The 12,933-nt window shown below is 36.3% G+C and overlaps 1 protein-coding gene across 1 annotated transcript in view; it reads left to right on the forward strand.

The window, feature by feature from the left end:
• Positions 1-12,933, forward strand: part of AXDND1 (axonemal dynein light chain domain containing 1) — a 73,488-nt gene that overhangs the window by 7,800 nt on the left and 52,755 nt on the right. Inside the window, exons 6-10 of the mRNA XM_069546187.1 lie at positions 1,984-2,040; positions 3,489-3,591; positions 4,819-4,940; positions 8,922-9,062; positions 9,724-9,828. Of these exons, the coding sequence (XP_069402288.1) occupies positions 1,984-2,040; positions 3,489-3,591; positions 4,819-4,940; positions 8,922-9,062; positions 9,724-9,828 (528 nt within the window). The remainder of the gene's footprint in view (positions 1-1,983; positions 2,041-3,488; positions 3,592-4,818; positions 4,941-8,921; positions 9,063-9,723; positions 9,829-12,933) is intronic.

A 12,933-nucleotide genomic window follows, 5' to 3' on the forward strand; every position in this document is an offset into this window, starting at 1 on the left:
GCTTAACATGCTAATAAAATTTAAGGAAGGTATCAAAACCTAATGAAAAATGTCTTACTTAAAAGAGTTTGAAACAACAAGAATTTACTGTATGGTGCAGGGAACTGTGCGATTATAAAATATTCAACATCCTGTAATATCTTCAATATCTTGTAATAACCTATAATGGAAAATATTCTGAAAAAAATACATAAATATAACTGAGTCAGTTTGCTATGCACCTAAAAGTAACATAATATTGTAAATCAGTTATATTTCAATTTTTAAAATTTTGAGATTTTTGTGATTAAATTGTTCTGTCTTTTTCCTATTGTTTAATTTTGAATGAAAAAAATTAGATCTTTGTTCTGAATGCTTGCTTCCTCTTTAGAAATGGTTTTGAGCAATGACAAAGGAAAGTATCCCTCTAAGTTGAAACCTCGTAATGCATGCTCTAGGGCTTAACTCCAGACTTCAAACTAGTCATTTCCAGTTTTCTTTGATTCCTGCTTTATGAGTTTGAAAATGGTTTTATTTTCGGAAACAACACTTGAATGCTTCATAATTTGAAATTTGAAAAACTAAAACTGTGGACTAGTTTTTATAGTAAAATATCCAGAAGCTGTCATTCATTTCACCTTATCCAGTACATATGTTATGTGGCATTTCGTTATAATGGTGGGTTTCAGAACAGTATTGTGCCAAAGGGAACTAAATGCAACTCATTTTGGGGGGTGACTTTTAATTTTTTACATAATTTTAAAGTTACAAAAATGTTACAAAATAAGACAAGGAACTCCCATATACTCTCTCCTGACTCACTGAGTAATTACATTTTGCTTTATTTGCTTTAATACATACATACACACACTCTTAAACTATTTAAGAGTAAGTTGGAGGCCTTCATAACATTTTGCCACCAAATACTTCAGTGTGTGTTTCCTTACAACACGCTATCCTGTTGATGACTTTTTTAGCTCCATCATTCTTGTATGTACTAGTTGCTGTTTTACAATATAGACTCATAGATTTCTCCCTTTTTTTTTGGTGAGTCATATTTCTTTGCTATCATTGATGTTCAAGTTTTTCCTGATTTTGCTAATGATTTTTCCTGATTTTGCCAGCTCTCAAAGGAGCTGGCTCTTGTGTTCTTTAGGCACGTGCCCGTTTTCTCTTATTCTCAGGCTCAGGGAGATTTTCAGGTTCATCTTGGATTTCCCAACTCCAGCTCTGAAATGAGCTATGAGTCACTTCTTCGAGAAGTACTGTTTTCCTTTTCTTGGAGAAGAGTTCTTAGAAACCAAGATCTGGGTGCTAGGTGTACTCATTGCTCCCAGGGTATCATTATTTTTAGTCCCTCTCACACACTCACATTTGAAACTATTCTGAGCCTTTACAGTCCCTGAATATTTTTCGCGAATCTTAATTCTGAAAATGGACCTTATTAACCAACTGTGTTCCAGTAGGGGGCAGAAACAAAGTAAATGTTTTTCAACTGGAGGAAGAAAAAAGATATATAAATAGCAATGAATTTGAAGACTTGCCATGTGATTCTCATCGTGATGCCCACTTAGGTATAGGCACGTACTTCCAGGCGACAAATGTGTATGTTGGGCATCAGGAAAACTGGGTTTGGTTTCATCTCTAGTTCTTATTAATTTTGTAACCTGTTTAGTCACTTAACTTTGTTGACTTCGGTGTTCTTAGAACATTCTTCCACCTTTGATAGGTCATTTTTTTTAATGAGCCAAAGAAACTTTTGTATTGTGATATATTGGAAAATGTGATTAATGCTCTTTTACTTAAATGTTTTAAATCTAAGTATCTGTGTCTGTAGATGTCTAAGGCTATATAAGTATGATCTTGTGTGTAAAACAATGGACCTTTCTGATTGTCTCCAAGCTTCTCAATTCTGTGAGATCTTAAGTTTTTCATGTTTTCTTATGTGATAAATAGGCCAAACAGTTTTCTTACAATAGCATTTCCCTGTCTTATTTATTGCAGCAAATACACTACCCTCCTCACAGACAGCGAAAATAGGTTATTGCTCTTCCCATCCATGTAAGTACAGTTTATTTTGAGAATGTTTCTAAGAAAGAATAACTATATATTTTTTCCTTTTTATTGATAGTTTATTACACAAAAATAACAAAATTATCATAGAAACCCAAGACAATGGTTGCCTACATTTCTGTCATTTAATCAGTGCTTTCTTTGTCCAACTGCATATTGATTCTTTACATATTTATAATAACATCAAAGTGCCAGAAAACACTTTTTTAAAAAATTACCATTTTAAATGTTTTTTTTTTGTTCTTGTTTTTAAATTTTATTGTGGGAAGAATATTTAATATGAGATCTACCCCCTTAATAAAATTGTAAAAAAAAATAAAATTGTAAGGGTGAAATACAGTGTTGTTAATTATAGGCACAGTGTTATACAGCAATACTCTAGAACGTTGCATTATTGAAATATTATGCCCTTGATTAGCAACTTCTCATTTCCTCCTCCCCACAGCCCTTGCAGACTGCTGTTAAACTCTCTGATTCTATGAGTTTGACCATTTTAGGTACCTCATGTAAATGGAATCAAGCAGTGCTTGTTCTGTGACTGGCTTATCTCACTTAGCATGATATCCTCTTGGTACATTCATGTTGTTACATAGTGAAGTATTTTCTTTTTTCTAAAGGCTGAATAATATTCCTGTGTGTGTGTGTATACTTCTTCATTCATTCATCGACGGACGTTTAGGCTGTTTCCACATCTTGGCTATTGTGAATAGAGCTTCAATGGCTATTGTGAATAGAGCTTCAGTGAACCTGGAGTGCTAATCTCTCTCCGAGATCCCTTTTTTGGGGGTCAGGGGCCATGTTATGCAGCAATCAGGCTCTGAGTTCCTTGACTGGGAGTCAAACCTGTGCCCCTTTCAGTGGAACTGTGGATTCACTGGACCACCAGGAAGTCCCTCTCTTTGAAATCTTGGTTTCAAGTCTTTTAAGTGGGATTACTAAATATATATAAAATACCTTTATATTCTACATTTAACTATTAGTATTTCTCCATTTTGCTATAGGCTTTTTTTTTTTCTTATCTATCCTTTTCCATTTTCTTTTTGATTGTGAAGTATCTGGTATTAACACCTTGTTAGCCAATATTAACAACTTGTAGCCAATATTAACAGCATCATGTTTATCACTCCACGTTTTTCTGTGTTATAGTCTTACACAGTAGGTATATAAAATTTTTTTTGAGGGAGGAAAACAGAACATTATTTTCTTTTATGAAAAAGAGGATCATACTATTTGTATTTTTTTTGGTTTTTGTTTTGTTTTTGTATTTTGTTTTACTGTATTAATGATATCCCACAAGATTAGTACGTACAGGTATAATGCTTTAAAATGCCATTAATGTTCCATAGTATGTACATTTTCTTTATACATATTATGTTCCTTTTGAGCATGACGTTTTATAACATTAATTATATAAATCTGCCGTCTAAATCTTTTAGGAAACCTAATAAGAGAATAGAAGTGGTCCAACTGAATGATGTGATGGACACTATGCTAGAGAGGGCTGGTGTGGAAAATCAGGAATATACAGGGCCAACCAAGGTAAGTGCAAACATCAGTGAAAACTGTTAAGAGCACTTGCTCTGGAAGTAAAATGCCTGGATTGGAATCCTGACCCTGCCATTTATTAGCTGGTGACCTTGGGCAGGTCATTTAATGTATTTGTGCCTTGATTTTCTCATCTGTAAATTACAGATAATACTATTTACCTCATAAGGTTGTTGTGGAGATTAAATGACATAATGAATGTAAAGTGCTTAGGACAATGCTTGACATGTGGTAAACACTGTATAATTTTTTATTATTGTTATTATATTTAACCAAATATAAGGCACCATTGATTATAAAACCCTTGTATTTCATGTACCATTAAAAAACACTGCCAATTAAACCATGGTTTCTTACCACTTGTACTTTTTATTTTGCACCTAATGAGAGGGCTTTTTCAGTCTTATATAGATATAGATTTTTTTTTCTTTATGGGGCTATTTCTCTTTTATTTTGTAGTTTTATTTCTATAGAATTTGAAATTTATAGACAAGTTCAGTATAAGGCACTGCTATGTAATCTTTACCCAGATTCGTTAATTGTTTGCATTGTGCCCTGTTGGCTTTATCATTCTCTTTCTCTCTGTATACATCCTCCATGTGTATGGGTGTTTTCCTGAATCATTTTAGAGTAAGCTGGCAACTTCATGCATCTTTATCACCAAACATTTTAGGGTATGTTTCCTATGAATAAGGACATTCTCTTATATATCTATAATATAGTTATCAAAATCAGGAAATTTAATGTTGATATGAAAATATTATCTACTACAGTTCATATTCAAGTTTCAAATTTTATTAACTGTACCTGTAATGGCTTTTATAGCTATTTCCCCCTCTATTTCAGGATCCCAGGTCACACAGTACTTTTAGTTGTCATGTTCCTGAAACTGTTCTTTGGTTTTCTTAGCTTTGATATCTACAGAATGTTCCTCAATTTTGGTTTGTCTGATGTGTAATTATTCAATTCAGGCTATGTATTTTTGGCTGGTATAACATAGTAGTAATATTGTGACTTTCTCAGTGCATCGTATAAAGAGGTACATGATTAGATTTATTGATGTATCATTTTTATATATGTTTATAAAGAAAAATGTAAGTGAGCAAATTAATCTAGGTATTTCAAAAACTTACACTAAAACTTCCGAGTGCTTACCCCCTAGGATGTCTTTTACTGGCAAGACTATAATAAATACTGATTGTCTTCCTTATCTTTTGCCAGATGCACAAACTGCTTCATATACTGAAGAAGGAACAGACCATTTATAACACAGTATTTCATGAACTGATTCGACAAGTCAGTGTGGACTGTGCAGATAGAGGAGAACTACTGTCCAAAATCAGGTTCGAGCTGTTACTGGAGTATGCCAGTTTCCTCCTGAATTTTGTATTGGAATTATATTTATATCTGTTTTTCAGAAAATCACAAAAATATATGTCTCTATTCTGTTGATAATAAGGGACCCAAGTGTATTTCTATTCTATTTTATATAGTAAAAGTATATTATCTGAGAACTTCCTTAAGTTGATTTCTGTTGGGATATTTGACACCCTCTTCTTTTATGATGGGGAGTGAAATGCTATGTGAAAACGTAGAAAAAGATAGATTCTGAAGACAGACCAGTCTGGTTTTAAATCATCATCTAGGTGTATGACTTTGGTAAAAATCTATGCCTTAGTTTTCTTATCTCTAAATGAAGATAATAGCTATGTGAAAATTTTCATTTGTCTTTTTGTTCACTTGTAAATGATATTTACTGAGTGTCTACTATGGTTCAGGCCTTAAGATGCTTCACAGAATTGTGGTGAGGTTTAAATGAGAGCACGGAAGTAAGTAGGTGCTCAGTACAAATGATTATGATAGATTATGATTATAAATACTATTAGGACTATAATTCTTCTCCTTATGGCTATGGTACTTTCCAAAAGCTGAAAGGAGTAGTAGAATACTGGGTTCTGATTACGTATCTGCAGCTTCCTTGCCCTGGAACCATAGGCACATGATCAGATCTCTCTGATTATCTGCGTCTCCTGAATGGGAATTAACAGTATACATGTGCCCTATTTGTCCGCTGTCTGATTTGTGGAAACAGAGTGTGCCTGTGTGACACTACTCATTAACTAGAAGCAAAGCCATTAGCAGGAGACTGATCAGGATTAGAATGCTAAGGAGTAAGCTGTTGGAACACCACCAAGAGCTGCAGAATGCCAAATCAGAATGAGGATGGGGACAAATGAAGGCTGAGTTGTCACTCCAAGAACAAAGTCAGGAAGGACAGATGAGGAATCAGTTGGAGAGGAACTAGATGACGGTATCCAAAGTTTCTTTAGTGAGAAATTGATGTGAGTGGAACTCTTCCAGCTGATTTTAGGAGTTAGCTTTTACAGGCCAAAATAGGGTGGGCCCCTGTTCCAGGAAGTCTAGACAGAAAGAGACAGGGAAATCAAAGCCAGAATTCTTTAACAAAAATGGAGTCAGACGCTAAGGAGACAAAAATACTAACTTCAAAATGCCAGCAATAGGATCAGAACAGGGCTTGAAATGGGCTTCCCTGGTGGCTCAGAGGGTAAAGAATCCTGCAGTGTGGGAGACTTGCGTTTAGTCCCTGGATTGGGACAATCCCCTGGAGAAGGGAATGGCAACCTGCTCCAGTACTCTTGCCGGGAGAATCCCCATGGACAGAGGAGCCTGGTGGGCAACAGTCCATGGGGTTGCAAAGAGTTGGACACGCTGAGCAACTAAACACAGCACACAGGGCTTCAAAGCTAAGAATTTAGAATAGGGTAGAGTTGGACTGAAGAATACACAGTAGGTGGGGATAAACCATGAGGTTTCAGGATGATTGCTGGGAACATTCATTATGTATTTGTGGAATAGTGAAACACTTTGTCGGTTCAGCATAATCTAATGTCCACTATTTTGTTGTGGTAGGAGTTTATTTTGAAGAACTAGGCCTCACCTTCAATGAGGAAGACATCTGTTGTCCTCAGGCTGGTATCTTACAGAGTCCTCCCTGTTTCACAAGATTTTGGGAGGATCCAGTAGATATCCCCAGCAAATGGTAACACCTCGCATGCCCCAGAAATACTCTCTATCAGCCCCTAGCTGTTTGCTTGTCCGTCTGTTTATCACTAGTTTTCTGCTTTATGTCTTTCTGATCAGCTTGTGTGTGTGTCTTTTCATGCAACTGTCTCTCAGGCTTGTTGCTGTAGAAGGAGGGTTTCATATGAAACAGAGGTTCATAATAGCTGTTTTTTATAAGGGGAGAATAACTGACAGACTGGTTATAAGCTGAGTAAGACTCACAGAAATAGGGCTACCACAGTAATTATTTTTGGTTGACATTATGTTTGTATGCAGGCACCTGACTTTTTTTCTGGTTGTTATTTTTTCCAGTATTTTATGGGAATTTTCAAATATACACATAAAAATGGAAAGAATTTTACTGTGAGCCTACATACATCTAGATTCTGCCATTAATATACTTTTCTTGCTTTATCGCTTATCTATCTAGCCATCCTGATATTTATCCACCAATTTTGTGTACTTAAAAGGCAGACATCAGTTTATTTCCCTTAGATACTTCAGCATGTATGTCACGAATCAGTTCATTAGTTATTTGCCGTTTTGTTTCTTCTGAGTCTCATTCATGATGGTGTAATTGTGAGTGTTTTCCAATCTTTGCTTGTGTGACTAATAATTTGGCTAATCTTAACCATGAAATCCTTAGGGTATAAATGATGGATGCTTCCTGAAGAGATGATTTGCATTTTTTCTCTCCTGGAATCCTGGCTTCCTCCTATACCCAGGTTGCCTGCTTTGAAGAAAGCCCAAGGCTTGGTCTCTGGGACCCAACGCTAGCACTTTTACTGGGCCACCTCTAATCTTGCGTTTTCCTGGTGAATAATTTTTACTGGTTACCACTTCCCACCCCATTGTTAGCTTACTGTATTTAGTTTGTTGCTCTTGTGTTGTTGTTTTTGTTTTTTTCCATTTCTAGAGGCTTGTGTTTCTTTCTGCGAGTGAGGTAATACTTCAGAAAGTATGCTTTATCATGGATATAATTGTGTGTGTGTTGGAGGATAATTACTGTACAGTATGGTGATGGCCTCTGCCGTACATCAGCGTGAATCATCAGTAGGCACGCGTGTAACCCCTCCCTCCTGAACCCTCCTCCCCCTCCCTCCTCACCCCATCCCTCCAGGTTGTCTCAGAGCACGGCTTTGGGTTCCCTGTGTCATACATCAAACTCTCACTTTACACATGGAAATGTGTATGTTTCAGTGCTATTCTCTCAAATCATCCCATCCGCTCCTCCTCCGACTGTGTCCAAAAGTCTGTTCTTTATGTCTGCGTCTCCTTTTCTGCCCTGCACATAGGATTGTTGGTACTGCCTTTCAGATTCCATATGTATACGTTAATATATGATATTTGTCTTTCCCTTTCTAACTTACTCCATTCTGTACAATAGGCTCTAGGTTCGTCCTGTAGTTGTGTTTTAATGGAAAAGCCCTTCAGAGTGTGTTGTTCCTATATCGCCATAAGGGAAAACCCTAAAGAAAGCGTTTTAAAAATTGATGCTTCCCAATGAATGAGCTGCACACTGAGCTGATTAACTCCCTGTCACTTTAAGTGTGTAAGCAAGGGCTGGATAATTCTTTTTGTCAGTGGGTGAGAGATTCAACCAAATGATTATTCCAACACAAAGATATTATAATCCTGGGGTCTCAGTTTTTAGAATATAATACCTAGATCACTTTTAAAATAAATGAAGACTTCTCAGTTATGGTATTCATAGTTTATCATCTAGAATCATTTCCAAATATTTTGTTTGATGTTGTTCAGAAGCAAGAGAAATTACTTACTGTACTTAGGGACTTACAGTTGGCGTCCTACATTTTGGTCAATTTGAGAAAAGTGGTTTTATTCATGAATTTAATTTATAAAAATCCCACTCTATTCAAGATACTGTCAGATGTTGTAAATGAATAAATATGTAAGATATAGTTTTTATCATCATAGAGTTTCTAAATTAGAAGAAGAAATAGAAGAAGTCCTTATTTTGTTCTACATCTCAGACATTATGTTCCAAATAACTATGACTCTGTTTAAAATTCTCCATAGTTCATTCACTCGGCATTCAGAATTTATTCATGAGATGGCAAGAATTCACAGCCTAGGTCTTTCTCTAGCTTGTTCTTCGCGCATAGCTTTTATGAGTGTCTGTTCACTATTTCTTTCCTTAAAATTACTTTTCTCTCTCACATACCTTCTGGCTCCTGTTCCTTTCTGCCTGATGTCTTGTCTTCCTTTTTCTCATGCAGAGAGCGGTATGTACAAATGCTTGACCAAATTGCCCGGCAGATGATCGACTTCTACAAAGACATGGTAACTCAGCGAATGATGGACCAGCGCATTTTAGAAGAACTGTACAATTTTAAGAATGTGATTGAGGAACTGACCAGGTAAAAACTGTGCTTATCAAAGCTTTGTCTCTAAAGAGAGTAAAAGATACTCAGGGAAAGTAGAGATTAAAAGGCTCTCTTACTCTGATTTCATGTTTTGCAAGAGAACAGAAAGACCTAGATAGAGATGCAGAGACATGGGTTACATAGGTTAACACAAAACTAGGGCTCTGTGTATATTTGATAGTTGTTCTTCCTTTCAAAATAGAGGTGCTTATCTTAATCTGGTTTACAGAGCAGTGCCATGATTATGGATGTTAAGGTTCAAATCCCGAAGAGAATAAGCAGTATGTGTCATAGCTATCACATTTTGTGATCGGCTAGATGTTAGTGGGAGGAATGAAGACAATAGAATAGACATGCCAGAGGGTAGGATAGAGCAGCCTTAAGGCCTTGGCTGCCAGCATCTGCCCTCACTCCATTCTAGAGAGCTCTCCAGATCTTTCTGCCTCTTCTAGCCAGTCTGACTCCATTGCTAAACCTGGTTAGAGTTCACTTGAATGAATACTAGATTTCTTGCCTTGGTTTATGGGGCAGAAAAACTGGGAAGAGATATATGCATGATAACTGAGAAGATTCCTGAGTATAAATCTGATTTCCTAGGCAGAAACTTTTTCAAAATCTTCAGTTATGGCTATAAAATTGGCTTGCTCAATTTCAGGGAACTGTGTCTGGTTCGGGCACATGATATAAAATTAACAAAGGAAGCAGAGAAGGCCCACAGAGATTTGGCACAAGCTCTTTTAGACGCTGAAAAGAATGCCAGGTGAGTTACCAAATGTTAGCCATTATGTCATATTTGCTTCACACTTTCTTTCAAGAAATAAAATTTTTTAGAAGAATTTGAAAATTTTTAAAATTATAGCGGTTCTGGAAGGAGTTAATATACATAAAGCTCATTGTATATATTAACTCTTCCACACACTGTTGTAATACACATCTTGTGTCTCCTTGTATGAAAGTTTTCCAGGGGTGTAAAACCTAGAAGTGGAATTACTGAGTCATGGCATATTCTAACCTTGTCTTGCTAGATGTTACCAAATACTCCCCAAAGTAGTTATACCAGTGTATCCTCTAATCAGTGTATGAGATTTCCCTTTTGCTCATATCTTCTATAGTCTTATAAATATGAAAATGTATCTGGTTTTTGTTTGCATTTTCCAAGTTAGTAGTTAGTAATGTGAGTCTAGTTCTCTTTTAGATGTTAATGACTCTACTGAGGTCCTAATGTTATTATTCTATTTCAGGGACTTAGCCGACTTTTTCTATAAAGGGCCAGATGGTGAGATATGGTTTCTAATACAACTCTGCCTTTGTCAATGTGTGCCATTGTAGTGCAGAAGCAGCCAAGGACAATACCAGAACATCAGTGTTCTGAAAAAATTTTATTTACTGACACTGAAATCTGAATTTATAACATTTCCATTTACTACAGAATATTATTCTCCTATTGTTTTTTCACCACTAAAAACTATTAAAAAGTAAATCAAATACATAAAAAATTTTAAAGTAAAGTTCTTAACTCATAGGGTATACTAAAACAAGCGATGGGCCAGGTCTGACCCACAGGCTGTAGTTTTCTAACTTCTCTTCTATTTCATTTTCTGTTAGAGTTCTGATTACTAGGAAGCTCTTGGGTATGTATCAAAAGATAAATCTCATTGCATTTTAATTTCATTTTAGTTGATTTAAGATATTATATTATTATAGAAGTAGTACATGTGCCTTTTATGAAAATTAATAAATACAATCAAAAATAAATTTTAAAAAAATCACAGTTTCACTCCCTATAGATTACTACTGTAAATACCTTAGTGTATATTCTTATGGGTATTTTTTCTGTGTATATGTGCATACGTGCATTGTTTAAACCAAAGTTGTATTGTACATACTGTTAGCCTGTTTTTTCAGTCAATAATCCATACTTGTTTCAGCAAATTTTTACCTGATATATTACCCAATTCTTTTTTTTTTTTTTAACTTTATTTATTCGGCTGCACTGTGTGGCATGTGGGATCTTAGTTCCCTGAGCAGGGGTTGAACCTGGGACTCCTGCATTTAAAGCATGGTCTTAACCCCTGGACCACCAGAGAAGTCCTCACCCAATTCCTATTTGAATGTTCTTAATTATTCCCCAAATGAATTTTACATTGGGTTGTCCAAACCAGTACCCAATCTAGTACCACACATTGTATCTTATTCTGTGTGCCTTTTAATCCAGCATTATCTTTTGCTTTTTTTTTAACATGTTAAAGAGTGACCATATTTTCTAAATGTCAAGAAAAACACAAATTTATATAAAATATAAATTCAAAAATAACTTTCTGACTTGTATTCTGTTTTGTCGCTTGCTAGAATGAGGGGTACCTTGATCATTTTTTGTCCACTGAATGTACTACTGTTTTCTGTAGCTAAGTCATCCTTGTTATCATAGTAAATATCTACCTTATACTCTGTCTTTTATCCTCTGATCTCTGATATTACCTCTCCATCCTCTTTCTGAGCTGATGACCTTGCTTTCTAAAATACAGACGCAAATTGAAGACAGAGCTCAGTTCTCTCATCTCCCCACCCCGCTACGTCTGTGCTCATACATTTGCTCTTTCCTTCTCTCACTGTGGATAAACTGTCTCCTTTCTAAGGTCAGTCTCTCCATTTGTGTCCTATTACATCCGCTCTTAAGTACTCTTGATATTTTCAGCAAATATTCCCTCTTTCTCCTGTATCATTAATATTTCCCTCTACTTGATCAGTCACACCAGTATACAAATATGCTGTAATTGTGCTTATCTTAAAAACAATAATAACAAAAGAGAACCCCCCTTCCCTAGACCCCAAAACCATACACAAAAACTTCCAAGTCTCTGAGGACGACAAATCCCCTTCTAGCTGTGGCTCCATTTCTCTGTTCCCCTTACAACAGACTTCCTCAAAAGGTTGTCATACTCCTTTTTCTCTACTCTGTCCTCCTGTTATCACTTGAACCCACTCCAGTCAGGCTTTCAACCGCACCATTCCACCAAATTGCACTTGTCAGAGTCACCATTGACTTCCATATTATTATATCCAAAGGCCCATTCTCAGTTCTCATTTAGCTTGACTTACAGCAGCATTTGTCATAACTGACCAGTTGCTTTTACTTAAAATAATGTCTTTTAGTATATTATGCTGTCCTAGTTTTGCTGCTACTTTACTCTTGCCTCCTTATTGATATCCCTTACAGGTTCCTTTCATCTCGCCAATTTCTATTTATTTATTTGAAGTATAGTTGATTTACAGTGTTGTGTTAGTTTCTGGTGCAGAGCAAAGTGATTCAGTTTTGTGTGTGTGTGTGTGTGTGTGTGTGTGTGTGTGTGTGTATCAGTTCAGTTCAGTTCAGTTCAGTCTCTCAGCCATGTCCAACTCTTTGCAACCTCGTGAGCTACAGCACACCAGGCCTCCCTGTCCATCACCAACTCCCAGAGCCTACCCAAACTCATGTCCAGTGAGTCAGTGATGCCATCCAACAATCTCATCCTCTGTCATCCCCTTCTCTTCCTGCCCTCAATCTTTCCCAGCATCAGGGTCTTTTCAAATGAGTCAGTTCTTAGCATCAGGTGGCCAAAGTATTAGAGTTTCAGCTTTAACATCAGTCCTTCTGATGAACACCCAGGACTGATCTCCTTTCGGATGGACTGGTTGCATCTCCTTGCAGTCCAAGGGACTCTCAAGAATCTTCTCCAACACCACAGTTCAAAAACATCAATTCTTCGGTGTTCAGCTTTCTTTATAGTCCAACTCTCACATCCATACATGACTATTGGAAAAACCATAGCCTTGACTAGATGGACCTTTGCTGGCAAAGTAATGTCTCTGCTTTTTAATATGCTGT

Source organism: Ovis canadensis, chromosome 12 (assembly GCF_042477335.2).
Source record: "Ovis canadensis isolate MfBH-ARS-UI-01 breed Bighorn chromosome 12, ARS-UI_OviCan_v2, whole genome shotgun sequence".
In the NCBI taxonomy this organism is placed as follows: domain Eukaryota; kingdom Metazoa; phylum Chordata; class Mammalia; order Artiodactyla; family Bovidae; genus Ovis; species Ovis canadensis.